This window comes from Sus scrofa, chromosome 14 (assembly GCF_054392235.1).
Source record: "Sus scrofa isolate SSC_HxYL_T2T_F1_AM1 chromosome 14, Sscrofa_HxYL_maternal_Yorkshire_Landrace_v2.0, whole genome shotgun sequence".
NCBI lineage: Eukaryota > Metazoa > Chordata > Mammalia > Artiodactyla > Suidae > Sus > Sus scrofa.
Genome location: NC_139396.1, coordinates 27,704,955 through 27,726,010, shown reverse-complemented (window position 1 = coordinate 27,726,010; position 21,056 = coordinate 27,704,955). Strand labels below are relative to the sequence as shown.

General features: G+C 42.6%; 1 protein-coding gene across 5 annotated transcripts in view; it reads right to left on the bottom strand.

The window, feature by feature from the left end:
- The window catches only part of PIWIL2 (piwi like RNA-mediated gene silencing 2), a 71,621-nt gene extending 51,369 nt beyond the window's left edge, over nt 1-20,252 (bottom strand). Inside the window, exons 1-10 of one of the 5 annotated variants that reach the window (XM_084992648.1) lie at nt 19,941-20,252; nt 17,038-17,236; nt 15,366-15,453; nt 15,083-15,221; nt 13,847-14,095; nt 12,836-12,946; nt 11,442-11,559; nt 10,638-10,762; nt 9,127-9,207; nt 8,693-8,806 (exon numbers count right to left, since the gene is read on the bottom strand). In XM_084992648.1, the coding sequence (XP_084848774.1) occupies nt 8,693-8,806; nt 9,127-9,207; nt 10,638-10,762; nt 11,442-11,559; nt 12,836-12,946; nt 13,847-14,095; nt 15,083-15,221; nt 15,366-15,453; nt 17,038-17,229 (1,217 nt within the window). In that variant the 5' untranslated portion in view covers nt 17,230-17,236; nt 19,941-20,252. 5 annotated transcript variants of the gene reach the window in all.
- Nucleotides 20,253-21,056: the final 804 nt, after the last annotated feature.

The window sequence follows — 21,056 nt, the reverse complement described above, 5'->3', positions numbered from 1 at the left end:
AAAATTTTGAATCGCTTTGCTGTATACCTGAAACTAATAATGTAAATCAACTATACCTCAACAAAAATAAATTTAATTTAAAAAAAAGAAATCTGAATAACTTTAGATTTTCTCAACAGCAAATCTGAAAGCAAAAACAAAATGGAGCAAAACTTCAGTGACATTTTTTGGGGAACTCAAAAAAAATATTCTGAAATTAATCTTGGAAAATAAATGGGAAAAGTAGTTAAAGCAAAGACAAAGATAGTGGCGATAAAGGCAAGGAAGAAGGATTTGTCTTGGAGTTCCCATCATGGCTCAGTGGTTAACGAATCCGACTAGAAACCATGAGGTTGTGGGTTCGATCCCTGGCCTTGCTCAGTGGGTTAAGGATCTGGCCAACGTTGCTGTGAGCCGTGGTGTGGGTCGCAGACGCGGCTCAGATCTGGCATTACTGTGGCTCTAGCGTAGGCCAGCAGCTACAGCTCCAACTGGACCCCTAGCCTGGGAATCACCATGTGCTGCAGGTGGGGCCATAGAAAAGACAAAAAAAAAAAGAAAGATTTGTCTTACCAATACAAAAATATACTACTAAGCCATAAAATTTTTTACTTTTTAATTTATTTTATGATTTTTTTCCATAAATTTTTTAAAAGTATAGTACTTCTATAGAATTTAACAGATCAAAGCTGAAAATAAAACATGAAAAAAAAAAGGATGAAGCAATATTAAAAGCAAGATCTGGGCCTGCCTAAAAGGTACAAATGAAGTAAAAAAGACATAATGATGGTGTAGGAGGTAGCTGTTTACTCACAGAATGAAAAAGTGGAAAAATTTAGAAATAAGGTATTCATGAGTTCCCATGGTGGCTTAGTGGTTAACGAACCTGACTAGCATCCATGAGGATGTGGGTTCGATCCCTGGCCTTGCTCAGTGGGTTAAGGATCCAGAGTTGCTGTGAGCTGTGGTGTAGGTCTCAGATTCAGCTCAGATCTGGCGTGGCTGGGCTGTGGTGTAGGCCGGCAGCTGTAGCTCCAATTAGATCCCTAGCCAGGGAATGTCCATATGCTGTGGGTGCGGCCCTAAGAAAAGCAAAAAAAAAAAAAAAAAAGATAATGTAAATATGATTTTCAAATTCTGAGGGAGCATTTTCTCAAACCTTGAATTTGATGCCCAATCAAACTAAGATAAAGACATTTCAAACTTGTAAGGTCTCAGAAACACTTCCTGCAAGGACTCTTCCTCTCGAAAATACTAGAAGATATTATTCTACACCAAAACAAGAAAGTAAACCACAGAAGAAGTTTGGGATGGAGCTATAGGAGACTTGTGGTAGAGGGAAGTGGAATCCCCTGCACAGTGCAGGGGAACCCCAGACAATAACTGTCAGCCTGCCTGACAGCAACCACTCCACAAACCACTCCACTCCAGCAGGTGTTCACAGAGATTCAGATGATATAGAATTCTGTGGGAATGGGCTGCTAAAACCCTTATTGAGAAGTTAACAGCAACATATGAAATCTAACTTTATTTGGCAAACAGTTATTTCATGACCCTTTAAGAAGTAAGCCAACCAAGTGTGTAATAGCTACAAAGCTGTGAGGGAGGATAAGAAGTACAGAGCTCCACACCTGACAGCCACAGTCATATTCTCCAACGAGAGTGCTGGGCCCCCTGCAGTTGGACTAGAACATATGTCCATGTGTGTGACATAATGGGGTGATACCTGACCTAGGGCTCCTTACTATCTTGGAGAACAGGAGCTCAAAGCTCGATCTAACTTGATTTAAATAATTCGATAAATAAGATTTTTCGGAGGGAGAGGGGTTGGTGGGGAGGGAAGGTGAAATTGACAAAATACCTAGGGTCTGAGTGTATAGTGAGATTACACAAGTGGGTATGAATCTGAAAGTGAATTAATGGGAAATACATATAGAATAACATACACAACATTTTTTAAAAGATAATTTTTATGAGAAAAGGATTAAGATGGCGGAATAGAAGGACTGGAACTCAACTTCTCTCCTAAAAACAACAAAATTCACATCTAAAGACTGAGCAATTTCCACCCAAATGGACTGGAAACCTTAAAAAAGATACCCTACTCCAGCAGAAAAAGAAGAAGACACATCAAGACGTAGGAGGGTTGATTTCGTGATATAAACAACCCCATACCTCCCGGGTGGGAATCCCCACAGACTGGAAACTAACTGGTTCAGAGAGACTCACCTACAGAAGTGAGAGTTCTGAGCCCCACATCAAACCCTCATGTGCAGGGATCTGGCACTGGAAGAAAACACCCCTGGAGCATCTGGCATTGAAGGCCAGTGGGGCTTGTGTGCAGGAGCTCCACAGGACTGGGGGAAATGGAGACCCCATTCTTAAAAGGCGCACACAGACTTTCACAAGCACTGGGTCCCAGGGCACATCGAGGTCTCCAAAGGAATTTGGGTCAAACCTTTCCACAGTTCTTGGAGGACATCCTGGGAAAACAGGGGTGAATGTGGCTTGTTGTGAGGGAGGGACATTGAAGGCAAAGCTCTCGGGAATATTCAGCAGCTGCCTTTCTCTGGAGGTGGCCATTTTGGGAAAATCTGGCCTGATAAGTTTATCGGCAGGTTTTTCAGCAGAAACTCTGCAGGCCAGAAGGGAGGGGCATGATAGACTTAACCTGATGAAAGGAAAAAACCTCCAACCAAGATGACTCTACCCAGCAAGGCTCTCATTCAGATTTGAAAGAGAAAGCAAAACCTTCACAGATAAAGCAAAAGTGGAGAGAATTCAGCAACACTAAACAAGCCTTACAACAAATACTAAAGGAACTTCTCTAGGCAGAAAAGAAAAGACATCAACAGGAAACAAAAATACCACAAATGACAAGGTTCACCGGTCAAGGCATATATATACAGTAAAGATATGAAATCATCCATGCACAGTTATACCACCAAAATCAGAAATCAGGAGAAGAGGTGGGTACAAATGCAGGACACTGGAGATGAACTTGCAATGAAGAGAACAACAACTTAAAACAATCTCATATACATATAGACTCATACCAAAACTTGAGAATACCTGCAAACCAAACATCTACAATTGAGACACAAACAAGGAATCTCTGGAGAAGAAATATATCTCATAGTAAATAAGTGCATAATCCACCACGAAGGGGGTCATTTGACATCATTCTTGGAATGTTGTAGTCTTCTTAGATCTGATTTTGATTTCCTCTCCATCAAAGAATTTATGATAATTATAATTAAATAATGCAACTGTACAATTCAATAATACAGTTCTACAATTGTATTATTAATAACCATTTCTCTCCATGGTACAATGTAAGGTCTATAATGTCTTGTTTATCACATCACCTAGAACGGTGTAATGCCTATATTGAAGAATCAATAAGATGTAACAAATTGTGAGGACGTATTTTTATAGTTACACTGTTTTTTAACCAATTTATGCGTTTTATATTTTACTTATTTTCAGAGGGTGTATTATTTTCATTATTCTTACCAGTTAAGTTATTCTTTTTATTATGCTATATAAAACATTTAATGGTATATAAGGCTTTCTTCTTTATAAATTTTAGTCGCATAATATACACAATTTTAATATAATGCTAATTTTTAAAGAAAAATTGAAATGTAATAGATAATACTAAATAGTAAAGGTGAAAGCCATATGAAATGGAATAAAGTATAGAATAAACTTCCTATTTGTCTCAGCATATTTTCTATTCCACTTCTCCAGAAGGAATCACTTAATCTGTTTCTTCAGATCCATGATATAATTATCTGTGTGAATGTAATTGTGTTTAAATATATGTATTTTATTCTGTAAAAAAAAATAAAAATCAAATTACAAAAAAAAACCAAAACACCTCGGTTGATGTATATATATCTATTTTCTCTTACATGTTTTGATGACATCACAGGTATGTTCATATGTCCAAACTCATTAAACTGTATATACCAAAAAAAAAAAAAAAGATAACTTTTATATCTAAGATAAGCAACTGGGCAAAAAACAAAAATAATCACAGTACATACCACACAGCTAATCTATATATAGCTTTTGTGTAGTCATAATATGACTACAACTTTAATAAAAGTGGAACTTCAATGAAAATAAATTTCAGGAGTTCCCACCGTGGCTCAGCAGAAACGAATCTGACTAGGATCCATGAGGACACAGATTCAATCCCTGGCCTTGCTCAGTGGGTTAAGCATCCAGCATTGCTGTGAGCTGTGATGTAGGTTGCAGACTCAGCTCGGACCTCACGTTGCTGTGGCTGTGGCACAAGTCAGCAGCTGTAGCTCGGATTCGACCTCTAGCCTGGGAACCTCCATAGGCCACGGATGCTGCCCTAAAAAGACAAAAATAAAAATAAATAAAATCTAATAAATAAAAACACATGCCATTTAATAGAAACCTCAGAGTTCCCGTTTTGGCTCAGTAGTTAAGAACCCGACAAGTATCCACGAAGATGCAGGTTTGATCCCTGGCTTCGCTCAGTAGGTTAAGGATCTGGCCTTGCTCCAAGCTGCACTATAGGTCAGATACAGCTTGCATCCCACGTTGCTGTGGCTGTGGCCTAGGCTGGCAGCTTCAGCTCTGATTTGACCCCTAGTCTGTGAACTTACCATATGCCACAGGTGTGGCCATAAAAAAGTGAACATACCATATGCCACAGGTGTGGCTGTAAAAAGACAAAATTTTTCTTTTCTTTTTTGCTTTTTAGGGCCACACTTGAGGCACATCGAGGTTCCCAGGCTAGGCGTCCAATCAGAGCTACAGCTGCTGGCCTATGCCACAGCAACGTGGGATCTGAGCTGTGTCTTCGGCCTACACCACAGCTCACGGCAATACCAGATCCTTAACCCACTGAGCAAGGCCAGGGATTGAACCCGCAACCTCATGGTTCCTAGTCAGATTCATTTTCGATGCACCACAATGGGAACTCCAAAACAATTTTTTTAATTAAAAAAAAAACATAAAGAACAGAAGCCTCACTTAACACTCTCCCCAGTGCCAACAAAATGCCAACTGATTATTTGCTTTGTTTTAATTAAATTATTTAAAGTTTCAGAATTCCCGTTGTGGCTGAGTGGTTAATGAATCCGACTAGCAGCCATGAGGAGGCAGGTTCCATCCCTGGCCTTGCTCAGTGGGTTAAGGATCCGGCAGTGCCATGTGGTGTAGGTCGCAGACACGACTCAGATTTAGCATTGCTGTCGGTGGTTACAGCTCCAATCGAACCTCTAGCCTGGGAACCTCCATATGCTATGGGAGTGGCCCTAGAAAAGGCAAAAAGTTTCACATGAAAGAATAAGTAGGTGAAATTCAGTATAAAAATTCTAGGAGTTCCTGTTGTGGTGCAGTGGAAACAAATCTGACTAGTATCCATGAGGATGTGGGTTTGATCCCTGGCCTCGCTCAGTGGGTTAAGGATCTGGCATTGTTGTGAGCTGTGATGTAGGTCACAATCACGGCTCAGATCCCACATTGCTGTAGCTGTAGCTGTGACCAGCAGCTGCAGCTCCAATTCAACCCCTAGCCTCGGAACGTCCAGTCCATATAACACAGGTGTAACCCTAAAAAAAAGCAAAAAAAAAAAAAAAAAAAAAAACCTAAAAACAATTTCTCGACAAATATTAAAAACGAATAAAACTGCAATAATTTTTTTTTTTTTTTTTGGTCTTTTCTAGAGCTGCACCCACAGCATACAGAGGTTCCCAGGCTAGGAGTCTAATTGGAGCTGTAGTAGCCGGCCTATGCCAGAGTCACAGTAACGCAGGATCCGAGCTGCTTCTGTGACCTATACCACAGCTCCTAGCAACGCTGGATCCTTAACCCACTGAGTGAGGCCAGGGATCAAACCCAAAACCTCATGGTTCCTAGTCAGATATCCTTCCTCATTAACCACTGTGCCATGACGGGAACTCCATAAATTGCAATAATTAAAACAGTATCAAATTGGTTTTTCTTTTTTGGCTGCACCTGAGGCAGATGGAAGTTCCTGGGCCTGGGATCTAATCCGAGCTGCAACTGCAATTTATGCTACAGCTGGGGCAATGCTGGATTCTTAACCCACTGTGCTAGGCCAGGATTAAACCTGTGCCACTGCAGACAACCCTAAATTCTTAACCTGCTGCACCACGGTGGGAATTCCTGCATCACATTGGTTTTAACCAATGGTTCAAAATGAAATATTCAGAAATAAAACCAAGTACTTTAACATACAATAGTGATTTAAATCTAAATAATTGATTTAGTGTTTTTCAATAAAATTTTTAACAGTACAAAAACAATCATGATGATCCCAAAATCATACCAAGATAAAGTCGGGATAGTTTGAAACGTTGGAAATAAAGATAAAACAAGTAGACCTTTCTAAACAGAAAAAGACAGAAACCATAAAGAAAGAAAGAGTGAATCTAAAGATATCTAATTTTTTGGCTGTGCCCAGAGCATGCAGAAGTTCCTGCACCAGGGATCAAACCAGTGCCACAGCAGTGACAACACGAGCTCCTTAACTGGCTGAGCCACCAGGGAACTCCCTGAAGAATCTATTCTTATTTAATAAACATTCTTTTTGGTTTTTCGTCTTTAGTATTTTTAGGTCTGCACCTGAAGCATATGGAGGTTCCCAGGCAACAGGTCCAATCGGAGCTGTAGCCACTGGCCTACACCACAGCCACAGCAATGCCAGATCCAAGCCATGCCTGCGACCTACACCACAGCTCATGGCAACGCCGGATCCTTAACCCACTGAGCAAGGCCAGGGATCGAACCCACAATCTCATGGTTCCTAGTCGGATTCGCTTCCACTGCGCCACGACGGGAACTCCTTAATAAACAGTCTTAAACACCCATTACAAAGCTAGGCATAAACTAGGTCTTGGATGTATCATATGAGAGAAAGAGACATGGTCCTAGTCATCAAAGAGAGACAGTCTAGGACAGACAGAATAAATTCACTCAATTTATTTACTCAATTACAAATTCACTCAAAAAAGTCCAAGTCATCCTCAACCTCTCTCCTTCTCAACCCCACATCCAGTCAGGAAATCAACTGAACACTACTTTCAGCATAGATCCAGAACCCAACCATTCCCACCTCCACTGTTGCCACCCCCATTTCTCTACTGGATCACTACAAAGGCCTCCTGGCTGGTCTCTCCAGTTCTACTCCTTTCTCACCAAGTCTGTTCTCTGCACAGTAATAAGAGGGATCCTTTCATAACTCAGTCACATTGTGTCACTCCCTGGCCACAGCCTTATGTTTCACCAACAGTGAAAACTGAAATATTTTTTGTTTGTCCTTTTTAAGGGCCGTGGCATATAGAAGTTCCCAGGCTAGAGGTCGAATGGGAACTGCAGTTGCTGGCCTATACCACTGCCACAGCAATGTGGGATCTGCACCACGTCTGTGACCTATACCACAGCTCACAGCAACACCAGATTCTTAATCTTAATCCACTGACGAGGGCAGAGATCGAACCCACGTCCTCATGGAGGCTAGTCAGATTCGTTTCCACTGATCCACAAAGGGAACTCCCTTTTTTTTTGTCTTTTTAGGGCCACATCCATGGCATAGGGAGGTTCCTAGGCTAGGGGTCAAATTGGAGCTACAGCTGCCAGCCTACACCATGACCAGAGCAACATGGGACCTGAGCCGTGTCTGCAACCTACACCACAGCTCACGGCAATGCCAAATCCTTAAGCCACTGAGTGAGGCCAGGGATTGTACCTGCAACCTCATGGATAGTCAGGTTTGATAACTGCTGGGCCATGATGGAGCTCCCTGTTTGGCCTTTTCATTAAGTAATTCCACTTCTAAGTACACAGCCTAAAATAAAAAATCATATAAGCACACAGATTTATGCATAAGATAGGATTTCATGTAGCCACTACAAATTACACACATCTATATTTACTAGAATAAATATTTAGTATATTAATACATTTAAACAAAAATTCAAGGTGTGTGTATATAAACCAAATCTTTTTTTTTTTTTTTTTTTTTTTTGCTTTTTAGGGCCGCATCCATGTCATATGGAGGTTCCCAGGCTGGGGGTCAAATCAGAGCTACAGTTGCTGGCATACACCACAGCCACAACAATGCAGGATCCGAGCCTCGTCTGCGACCTACACCACAGCTGACAGCAACATCAGATCCTTAACCCACTGAGGGAGGCCACGGATCAAACCCGCAACCTCATGGTTCCTAGTTGGATTCATTTCCACTGAGCCACAACAGGAACTCCTAAACCAAATCTTTTTTTGATTTCTTTGGTTATGCCCACAGCATACAGAAGTTCCCAGGTCAGGGACTGAACCCAAGCCACATCAGCAATCAAATCATAGCAGTGAAAACACTGGATCCTTAATCTGCTGAGCCACCACAGAACTCCTGAACCAAATCACCGATACTATACAATTTACTTATCATGTTTATTATTTACTGTTTAGCTCACCTGACTGCAATGCAAACCGTGTGAGGAGAGGTCTAAGCGCAGAGGTCTCCATTCAGAGGCCTATCTTTGTAGGACTCACGGAATAGAGAACATATATTCAGCATTCTCAATCTATTCTACAATTTAAAACCCAAACAGAACAATGGCTAATCTGTATTTATTACCTGCTATTACTGAAATTCTTAAAAAAATTGTTAGCTTGTTCAAGGTAGATCCCACCATTCACTCACATGATGTCCAGCACAGAATCATTCCGAATGACCTTGTGGGAGACATCGGCTAGCAGGAAAAGGCCTCCATCTGTCCTTCGGATGCTAGCTGCATAGCCTGGCCAGATCTGCAATCTGAAGAGACAGGTGGGCTTTACCCTGGGGTCCTAAAAGAACCACAGATATTCCCATGTCCCCATCTGAAGCAACCACAGATAGTCCCATGCCCACATTTGAAGCAATACAGTTACTGCCCCTCCCTAATAAGAAACAAATTAAATTAAATTAAATCAACACCATTGTGATCTTACTAAAAACTAAATAATGGAAGATAATTCATAAATTACACTCACTAACATAAATAGTGCTAAAATTTCTGTCCTAAATATGGTGATTACAATGATAAATTTCTTTCCGGAACATTCACAAGTGAGGAAGAGGAAAACACCACCAACCTGTGTTGCTGTAGTACCATAACACGTATAGGGTCATAGAAGTTTCTCCCCACAAGTGTCATATCTAGAAGTTTCATTACCCTGAAATAAAGAGCAAGAATGGGTTTTCTAGAAGAATAAAAAAATTAAGCTCTACTGCTATTAGCTACATTTTCCCTTGGAAGCCTGAAAGAGCAGAAATGTTGATGCTCTTTGCAGAATACAGCTTTTATGCTGAGAACACTCTTGCCAAAAGAAAAATAAAAATCACGAAAGCATTCATCTTGGGGTATATGCAACTACTGTAGCTTTTTCTATTAACTAGGTAGCCAAAAATCAAGTTGACTTTGCAAGCTCAATTTACATTACTTTTTCCCATGAAATAAACAGAGCACAATAGAGTCCATTTCTAAATTTGTAAATATCAGTTTGGCATAGGAAGTTATGTTTGTTCCTGGCAGTTCAGCTTATTAGTAGAAATCAGGTTGTTTCGTTTATTTTTTTATTTTTGGTCTTTTTATGGCTGCACCAGCAGCATAAGGAAATTCCCAGGCAAGAGGTCTCCAATGGGAGCTACAGTTGCCAGTCTACTCCACAGCCACAGCAACTTGGGATCCAAGCCAGATCCTTAACTCACTGAGTGAGGCCAAGGATCAAACCTGCACCCTCATGGATACTAGTCAAGATTCGTTTCTGCTAAGCTATGATGGGAACTCCTGTGTTTCATTTCAAAAGAGGTGGTTTGGGGAGTTCCAATTGTGGCTTAGTGGTAATAAACCTGACTAGTATCCACAAAGACGTGGGTTCGATCCCTGGCCTCACTCTGAGTTAAAGATCCAGTGCTGCCATGAGCTGTGGTATGGGTCGCAGACTTGGCTCGGATCTTTTGTGGCTGTGGCTATGGTAGAGGATGGCAGCTGCAGCTCCTATTCGACCCCTAGCCTGGGAACTTCCATATGCTGCACATGCAGCCCTAAAAATAATTAATTAATTAATTAATTTTCGGGAATAACAGTTTTATGAAAATTTGAGAGTCTTCAGAAAAGTTAAAAATTTATGAGCTGCCTATATCCAAAAATTTAAAGGACTGGTGAAAATTCTTGAGATAAATTCTTAATAACTCAGCCTTAATGTCATCCATTTATTTATTAAATGTTTGCAAAGTTATCTATATATGCAATATAGTGTAATACCATCCATGCTTCTTGAAGAGCTTTGTTACAAACACAAGACTGAGGTAAAAAAAAAATAAAACATGGAGTTCCCATCGTGGCTCAGCGGAAATGAATCTGACTAATAACCATGAGGACACACACAGGTTTGATTCCTGGCTTCCCTCAGTGGGGTAAGGATCCGGTGTTGCCATGAGTTGTGTAGGTCACAGACACAGCTCAGATCCGGCGTTGCTGTGGCTGTGGCATAGGCTGGCAGCTACAGCTCTGACTGGACTCCTACTTTGGGAACCTCCATATGCCATGGGTGTGGCCCTAAAAAGACAAAAAAATAAAAATAAGACTTCAGCTGTTTCTCACCGACGGAAAACAACATTGTAGAAGGGAATGCACAAGTCAGAACAGGGCTCCAGGATCTTTGTCAACTGAATCTTAATGGTGATCTCGGCACTGTCAGTTTTCCTTTGACTTTTTAACTCAAGAACCTAACAGATAAATACATGCAAGTAAAAAGAAATGACAACACTACCAAACCCCAATCTGTGTTCAAGAACACTAGAATATCTTAAACATGTTTTATTCTTGTCTGTTACTTTGCTGTGCATACTGGACAAAAATCACAGCAGGACAACTAGGACCTGGTAAGAGAAACCCAATGGAGAACCAGCAAAAAAGATCCTTTTGAATTTGAAATCTTTACTCTTTTATCATGGTCAAGGGCTTCCAACCACTTCTTTTTGGGGGGGAGAGGTGAAGGAGAGAAAATAGCTTTATTGCTTTGCCAGGCAAAAGAGGCTCACAGTAGGCTAATGCCTTAAAGACTGTGCCCCCTCCAACCACTCCTCTTATGTGAGAAGGGACTTCCTGAAAGAACTCGAGTGTAAAAAAGAATAGATATATGCACAAATGATTCACTTTGCTGTACACCTGATATTAACACAACATTATAAGTCAACTATACTCTAATAAAAATTTCGTTAAACAAGAATTCAAATGTAAAAGTTCCTCAGTTTGCAATTTCTTTGTTATGGAGAAATCTGCCTACCTTCTCAGAATAGGAAAGTACAATTCAAACTCTCAGGCACACTATGATTTCCCACTACTCAAGCAAAGCACCAGAATACTTATGTTTCATCCCAAAATGCATCTCCTTTTTGGTCTCACTTGTTGAAGCTTAACAGGCAGATAAAGAATGGATCCATCAAAAGCAGTGGTGTTTCCGGTGACAGCTTGATGGTCCCTCAACATGCCAAACCTCATTCTTTTGCACTCCACATTGGGGCTAAAAAATAATAAAGAGGACTTCAATTTGAATACGCAGCTAGCTACGCAGATTTGTTAGAAACACAGTCACTTGTAACTACTACTCCATCTAGTGGTCATATTAAAAATTTTAAATACATCTGACCCAAGGATATTGGCATACAGAAAATAAAAACCACTCATAATTCCACAACCCTAACACAATTACTCTCATTCTTTGAGAGTTTAGACTAGAAGGTCAGAAGACGTTTTTAGAAACAGCCTAATAGTAAATATTTTTACTATTTTATAGGCCATACAATGTCTACGGCAACTGCTTAACTCTGTTCACATAGCACGAAAGCACCACAGCCGAAAAAAACCAATGAGCATGGCTATGTTCCAGCAAAATTTCACCACAAAAACAGAAGATGGGGATTTCCTGCTGTGGTGCAATGGGATCTATGGCATCTCTGCAGTGCCGGGATGCATGTCACAACTGGGGCTTGGATGAGATCCCTGGCTGGGGAACTCCATATTCTGAGGGGTAGCCAAAAAAAAAAAACCAGGGAGTTCCATCACGGCACAGCAAAAAGGAATCTGACTAGTATCCATGAGGATGTGGGTTCCATCCCTGGCCTCACTCAGTGGGTCGGGGATCTGTTGTTGTCGTGAGCTGTGGTGTAGGTCGCAGACGCAACTTGGATCAGCTGTGGCACGGGGTCCACTTCGACCCCTAGCCTGGGAACTTCCTTATGTCGCAGGTGCAGCCCTGAAAAGCAAACATAAACAAAAACAAAAAACACATTTTGCTAATCCCTGCTCTAGAAAAGCACATTTTAAAAATATACAGGGAGTTCCTGTTATGGCTCAGTGGAAACAAACCTGACTAGTATCCATGAGGATGTGAGTTCAATCCCTGGCCTCCCTCAGTGGGCTAAAGGATCTGGCGTTGCCTTGAGCTGTGGTGTAGGTTGCAAGTGTGACTAGGATCCTGCGTTGCTGTTGCTTTGGTGTAGGCTGGCAGCTATAGCTCCAACTGGACCCGTAGCCTGGGAATTTCCATATGCTGCAGGTGCACCCTAAAAAGAAAAAAAAAAAAAAGGTACTTATGTTGAAATCTAAATTGCTAATATAGCTAAATACAAAAAAATGATAACTGTAAATTTATTGGAAGCATTTGTGTATATGAATTATTGCAGGGAGAGATTCATCTGGAATTATGTAGAAGAACAATTCAGTTATATTCCTATGGAACTATTTTATCACTGCTCTCTAGAAAGTGAACAATAACAGGAGAAAAAAGCTGTGAATACCTGAAAGTCACATGATATTGATAAACTGCTTCATTTTGACACTGTATTTTGATAAGGTTTAATCCCAAATATTGAGGTGTTCCTTTTGATCCTTGCTTCACAAGAATCTCTCTAGAAAATAAAAAAATAAAAACAAAAGTACCCACATACACCAAAAACAAAGAAAAAACGCTGTACCACAAAAATACAAGCGAAAAGAAAGGAAAGGGGAGGGGGAAAGGAGGGGAGAAAGAAAGATAGATTGGAGGAAGTAGTATCTCACATTTCGCCTACAGGTACACAGACCAGGAACCCAGACATACAAAAAGAAGCTTGAAAGCAAGAAGGTAAATTCTTAGCAATCTCTAATTAGAGAAGCAAAGTCATCCTATGAGGCTGGCTCTCTAAGAACGATAAGAACTAGTTCTGTGGACGAACTGCTGGAATATTTGTCTTAGATCCTTTCTTTATCTTCAACATGACAACGAAGTATCTATGTCTGAGCTGAGAAGGGGATGTTTATTCTCTGATACACACTGTCACCATAAACTCCATTTCAGGAGTTCCCATGGTGGCTCAGTGGAAATGAGCCCAACAAGCATCCATGAGGATGCAGGTTCGTTCCCTGGCCTTGCTCAGTGGATTAAGGATCTGGCGTTGCTGTGAGCTGTGGTGTAGGTTGCAGACGCGGCTCAGATCCCATGTTGCTGTTGCTGTGGCTGTGGCATAGGCTAGCAGCTACAGCTTTGATTTGACCCCTAGCCGGGGAACCTCCATACGCTATGGGTGTGGCCCTAAAAAGTAAATAAACAAACAAATAAACAAACCCCACTTCACTTCATTAGGAATTGTCCCACCTCCCTGTTGTTCTCCCCACTTCCAAAAAAAGAAAAAAAAAAAAGAAAAAAACCCAACCCTGCAGTACCTACCATCCAGGGAGGACTTTAGACACAACAGAACAGAGTTGACAATACTATGAGAAAGCCTCTTCCACGTCAACATCAAGCAGGGAAGGCAGCACTCCTGACTTACTTTTCCTTGTGTTCTGCAGTCCCAAGTGGAGGGTGATCCAGAGAGTGCAGTGGTGCTGGAGGCAGGGGTGACGGAGATGACAGCTGGGCGGGATCCGGAGAAGTCAGGCCTGGAGCCTTGTACACTCCTCTACCAATAACACCTGTCAGGCTGGGAGCACTCAGAGGCTTGTATACTCCTCTGCCAATACCACGACCTGCTCTTCCCACAGGTAATAAAGATGCATCCAAATTCCCTCTTCCAAGCATTCTGAAATGTTGCAGAGGCAAGTCAGGACTTTCTTGATCACATTTCTATCTATGGCCCATCTAAATGAGTCCCCCAAATCTACATTCTCTCCCTGGAGGAGTCAGCAAAAAAGGGATTCTCTCTAAATCCGCTATGTCACATGACTCATTTATCAACTACTATCAATCTATCAATACTGACTTTCACAGCCAACTTCCACAGCAGAAACTGAGGTGGAAGTTTGACCCACCTGGCTTTAAAAAAAATACCATCAGGCTTTTTTTTGGGGGGAGGGGGGAGGCAAGCCCATGGCATGTGGAAGTTCCCAGGCCGGGGACTGAACCTGCACCACCACGGCTACCAGAGCCACAGCAGAGACAACACTAGATCCTTAACTAGCCAAGCCACCAGGGAACTCCAGGCTGACTTCTTAAAGAGGGCAAATGGAGTATGAACTATTCAGTAGAGAACTGTTGACCCTTGTCCAAAGACTAACTGGATTGGTACCTGCTAAATAGTCTTGAAACCCATTCTTTTCTTTTTTTTTTTTGTCTTTTTGCCTTTTCTTGAACTGCTCCCACGGCATATGGAGGTTCCCGGGTTAGGGGTCCAGTTGGAGCTGTAGCTGCTGGCCTACGCTAGAGCCACAGTAATGCCAGATCTGAGCTGCGTCTGCGACCCACACCACAGCTCACGGCAACGTTGGCCAGATCCTTAACCCACTGAGCAAGGGCAGGGATCAAACCCGCAACCTCATGGTTCCTAGTCAACGTTGGCCAGATCCTTAACCCACTGAGCAAGGGCAGGGATCAAACCCGCAACCTCATGGTTCCTAGTCGGATTTGTTAACCACTGCGCCACGACGGGAACTCCCTCTTGGAACCCGTTCTTAACATAAAACCATGCATCGTTTGTCTGTGAAGTAACATAATCCTCTTTAGAGTTTCTCTTTGGACTCAGATTTTTCACCCGAATTTGATGGCTATTCAAGAAGGCAACTTTACCCACCTATTCCAACCAAAAGAGGCCTCTGCCATCTTGCTATCCCCAGCTGCCAACACTGAAGGATCCAGAAGAGTGGGATGGGGTTCTTCTTTGTCCTTGCGTGCCACCCTGGTAGACAAGCCTCGACCTAAAATGCCTCTACCTAAACAAAAGCATCAAACCCTAGCTGTAACTATAAGCCGGACATTTTGCAAAGTATGTAATTTTTCTGAAGACATACTGTATGAATTTAAGAACAAAGGCATCATACATACAACACATTTTCTTGAGATAGCTTTCTACATACCTAAAGGAGGCATTTCCTGTTTCAGAGAGGTCTGGGATGCTGTTTCAAGGCCCAGTCCTTGGAACATGGGGACCAAACCCACAGATTCCTATGGAAAATCAAAGAATAAAGTTACTGTAAGATGTAGTTTAAAAACTCCAGAAATACTGTTGGTTTTCTTAAAGTCTTGGTAAATAATAAAAATCATCCATCCACTTCAAATTCTATAAATGCTATGAGAACAAAGAATAAAAATATCTCATAAAAACTGTTTAAAATACTTAGAGTCTTTTAAAAAAACTTATAATTGGAGTTCCCACTGTGGTGCAACAGGTTAATGATCTGGCGTTGTCTCTGTGGCAGTGCGGGTTCAATCCTCAGCCTGGTACAGAGGGTTAAGGATCTGGTGCTGCCACAACCATGGCTCAGGTTTGATCCCTTGCCCAGTAATTTCCATAAGGCATAGGTGTAGCCAAAAAAGGAAAAATACAAAACATTTATAACTATGTCATATTAGGTTTTTAAGCATAAATATAGTCTATGATTCGATGTATAACAAAAGTCACAGAATCACCTTTTCAATTTTTCTAGTTAATTTCGTGTACACCTAAGGAAGTGGAACAAGCATACTGACTAACAAATCTCTCCAAAAAACAAATCATTTGCGTTTTTTTCAAACAACCTAAACAAAACTTGCTACTGTTTGCCTGCAGCAGCCTTGAAAGTTTACTATCATTACACCAATCACAGCTGCTACATATGGACTCAATCCATGTGAGTAAAAATACTAGAATACTGTCACCAATGTTTTTTACATAACATTACATTTATTTGACACTGTCAACATTACTAAAAATTGTCGTAACTGCATTATTAGGTCCTTTCTGTATTTGCTCTTTTTTCTTTGAGGTTTATTAATTATTGACAAATATCATTCTTAAAATTACTATATAATTAAGAGACTAAAAATGCACATCCATGCAAGTATAAATACAGCTGAAGCAATAGCTGAAGATCCTTTTGATTTGGGCAAAGAGGAGTTCCCGTTGTAACTCAGCAAGTTATAAACCCAACGAGTATCCATGAGGATGCAGATTTGATCCTTGACCTCCCTCAGTGGGTTAAAGATCCAGTGTTGCAGTGAGCTGTAGTGTAGGTGGCAGAGGAGGCTCGGATCCTGCGTTGCTATGGCTGTGGTGTAGACTGGCAACTGCAGTTCCAATTCCACTCCTAGCCTGGGAAACACCATATGCCACAAGTGCAGCCTTAAAAAGACGGAGGAAAAAAATCTGAGCAAAGAACATCTGAAAGGAACCATTCTTAACTATGACCTCAGAGGTTAGAGTGGGTTGATAACACCTTAGAGTCAAGCCCAGAGTGGAAATCTAAACACACAATAAAAAGGAAAAGGTTGTATCTTTAAATCTATCATTTATTTATATATGTACTTACAATTATAGAAGCTGGAGGACTAAGGCATTTACCCAAGTCCATCTAGCATTCATTATGAGCAATTTTTCTAGACTTGCAACTCTAGAATTTGAAATATATGCCCAGAAGATGCACCTACGTGTTAAGGGGAAAAAAATAACCCTTGTTTTTGCATAGAGCTTCACAGTTTTCTAAGTACCTTGAAACCCACTATTTAACAATAAGCCATATGCTACTACTATCCATGCAGTCATGGTGTTACCCTTTGTGTTGGCCCACTCTGTGGGCTTGGCTCTTCTCCCATTCCAAATACATGGCCTCTGCCTGAAGGTCCTGCCCTACCCAGAGCTGAGTCCAAAGGTTTTGAAGCTTGTGGCCGAGAGCCTGGCATCCGCACAGAGCGAGATGGGTGCACAGGAGACAGGACCCTGGAGGGTGGTCGAACAGGATCCATTGAAAGGCTGCAGAGAACACAGGCATTAATCTGTTCTGGTTAATTACCAGCTAGCTGTTTGTAAAGTTTTAAAGATGGAGTTCCCATCGTGGTGCAGTGGTTAACAAATCCAACTAGGAACCATGAAGTTGTGGGTTCGATCCCTGGCCTTGCTCAGTCGGTTTAAGGATCGGCGTTGCCGTGAGCTGTGGTGTAGGTCACAGACAAGGCTCGGATCCCGCATTGCTGTGGCTCTGGTGTAGGCCAGCAGCTACAACTCCGATTTGACCCCTAGCATGGAAACCTCCATATGCTGTGGGAAGCAGCCCTAGAAAAGGCAAAAAGACAAAAAATAAATAAACAAAGTTTTAAAGAGCCCTATGTTTCCTTCTCCTTCAACACAGACTCACAAAGCATTTAAAAAAAAAAAAAAAAAAAAAAAAGGAGTTCACATTGTGGCTCAGTGGATTAAGAACCCAACACAGTGTCTGAGAGATGAGTTTGATCTCTGGCCTTGCTCAGTGTGTTAAAGATCCTGCACTGCTGCAAGCTGCAGCGTAGATTGAAGATGTGGCTTGGATCTTGTATTGCTGTGGCTGTGCTGCAGGCCGGCAGGTAAAGCTCCAATTTGACCCCTTGCCCAGGAAATTCTATATACCATGGGTGTGGCCCTAAAAAAAAAAAAAAAAGCTACTTTGGATCAGATCAGTGATACAACCAGCCTCTTACATCATATTCACTTCGAAACCTTCTATTTAACCCAGATTATTCTATTCTAAACACTCTTCACCCACCAACAATCTCTTAAATTTACTTATATTTTTTTACCCAAACAGCCTCTCAGAGAACTCAGTCCTGTAAGTTAACCACCAGTTACAGAAGGGCATATATGGGCATGATTTTGCTTTATAAGCAAGTTTATCGGTAACATAACCACATCATAAAATTTTTCTGTCCATAAATATTTATGGGTTTTGCTTTGGTTTGGGCCTCTCTTCTACCAGAGTCTGAATTTTTCTTCCAGTCTATTTTTACATTAAACTACTCCATCTCCTCGATTCCTTAGTTGTTTCTCTAAAACTTTATCCAATTCCTTTCTATAAAACTCTTCTTTAAAACTCTACCAGGAGTTCCCGTCGTGGCGCAGTGGTTAACGAATCCGACTAGGAACCATGAGGTTGCGGGTTCGGTCCCTGCCCTTGCTCAGTGGGTTAACGATCCGGCGTTGCTGTGAACTGTGGTGTAGGTTGCAGACGCGGCTCGGATCCCGAGTTGCTGTGGCTCTGGTGTAGACCGGTGGCTACAGCTCCGATTGGACCCCTAGCCTGGGAACCTCCATATGCCGCAGGAGCGGCCCAAGAAATAGCAACAACAACAACAACAAAAGACAAAAGACAAAAAAAAAAAACAAAAAAAAAAAACTCTACCAAAACTGAGGTCTCCAGGGTACAAAGCCTTTTTGGTTTGAGCCTATGATTCCTGGTGAGTCTGACAGGTGACATTTAACACGTTTCCCCCCCAAGGTAACCAGGGATGCTGCTCTTCCCACCCCTCAAATCTCAGATCCACCAAGCCTCTTCAAAACCACTTTCTATGAGTTCCTGTCATGGCTCAGCGGAAACAAATCCGACTAGGAACCATGAGTTGCAGGTTCGATCCCTGGGCTCACTCAGTGGGTTAATGGATCCAGTGTTGCCGTGAGCTGTGGTGGAGGATGCAGACACGGCTTGGACCTGATGTTGCTGTGGCTGTGGCCTAGGTGAGCCACTGTAGCTCCGTATGGACCCCTAGCCTTGGAACCTCCATATGCTGTGGGTACGGCCCTAAAAAGCAAAACAAACAAATAACCCACACTTTATAATCTATAGACTTTAGCACTCCTTCTTTCAGGGACGCCCTTCATTGCCCCCACTCACCCCCGATCCCTGAAGAATCTTTAACTGACAAGCCTCTTCACAGCTTTTGTAAGCCTGTCTTAAACACTAGCTTCAGAGAAATCAGGCCATGCAGGGGAAAAAAAACAAAAAAACAAAAAAACAAAAAAAAAAAAAACTGACATAAAATTCCTAAATCTATACTACAGGCAGAGTTCAGGATCTGGCAAAAACTTTTTAAATAAACTACTGTCTTTTACGCTAAAACAGGAAGACGTGCCTCCCTTCCTCAAAGACAATTCTCCCCTTTAATTGCTTAAATCTCCTTTTCAGTTAGCCTAGACTTTTCGTTCACACCTTCCCAACACCACTGGAAGAGCCTAACTGGTACAAACTGAGAAGCACTATAACACCTACTAATTACAAGATTTCTGGAACCTTCTTTCTCCACCCCTCTGGCACCTCCACCATCCCTTCTAGAGATTCAGGCACCTCTTCCAGAAGGTTCTCCCTTAACGTGGATTTTTCTCCTTGCATCAGTTAGCAGATAGTTAGCGACTACACAAGCCAACCAAGAAGAGTCTCAGGACCAGTGCGGCCTACTCTTCTCCCTCCTCCAGGTGTGAGCTGCGGGCCTGAGCCTGTGGGGCTCAAGCACATCCTCTGCTCCTTTGACTCCGGACCAAGTGCATGCCCTGAACCAGACTCCGCCCACCATTTCTATCCAATGGTCCTGCCCACCTGTCTGTCCAAGTAACGCTCACGCTCACGCCCACTCTCCCCCAAACCTACGAGCAGCCTCCCTCCTTCAGCCACCACCATTCCACCTTCTGGAGGTTCGATGTTCCTCCTACACACCTGGCCTCGTAGAACGACTTCCCGCCCTCAGCCCAGGCCCCATCCCGGGACCTACAGTCCTCGCGCTTCCCAGGAGAGAGGGGAGAGGTCAGGGGAGGGTTCCAGCAGGCGCGAGGGACTCCGGCTCAAGAGCATGAGCTGGAACAATTGCGCACCTGGCCTGTGGCCTCCCTGGCCTTCCACACCCGCACCCTTTTCCTCACCAGCACTCCAAAGCTCGCGCAGCTCCGCGGAGGGCTCAAGAAAACGCTGCGCTCAAGGGTCGCACCACACCACGCGCCCACAGACTCAGACTCCCAAGTTCCGGTCCTCTCGCGGGGCCTCAGGGACTAAACCCATTGGCCAAACGATATGTCACTCACAAGAGTCAGCCGTCTCATTGGCTCTTCTGCACAGAGCACCTCCTTCTCCCTCTCTAGCGGATTCATCCTCGACGTTCCCTACAAAGGGGTGCTGATAGTTGGAGCCCGGAAGTAAAAAGCGTTAAAATCGTTAAAATCCGTTACATTCTGGACTCCCCATCATGCCTCAGTACTAATGAGCCCAAACCAACCAGGAACCATGAGAATGCGGGTTCGATCCCTGGCCTCGCTCAGTGGGTTAAGGATCCAGTGTTGCCACACGCAGTAGTGTAGGTGGCAGATATGGCTGGAATCTGGCTTTACTGGGGCTGTGGAGTTGGCTGGCAGCTGCAGCTCTGATTTGATCCCTAGCCAGGGAACTTCCAAATACCAGAACTTGTGCCATAAAAATAAACGGAAAAATTTTTTTTTTTTTTTTAACATTTGTTATATTTTGGAATTCCCCTCGTGGAGCAGTGGTTAACGAATCTGACTAGGGGCCATGAGGTTGCAGATTCGATCCCTGGCCTTGCTCAGTGGGTTAGGGATCTGCCCGTTGCTGTGAACTGTGGTGTAGGTTGCAGATGCGGCTCAGATCCCATGTTGCTGTTGCTGTGGCTCTGGCATAGGCCGGCGGCTACAGCTCTGATTAGACCCCTAGCTTGGGAACCTCCATATGCCAAGGGAGCATCCCTAGAAAAGGCAACAAGACAAACAAAAAAAACCCGCATTCGTTACATTTTGAAGATCCCAACTCCCTTGCTGTGAGCAACTC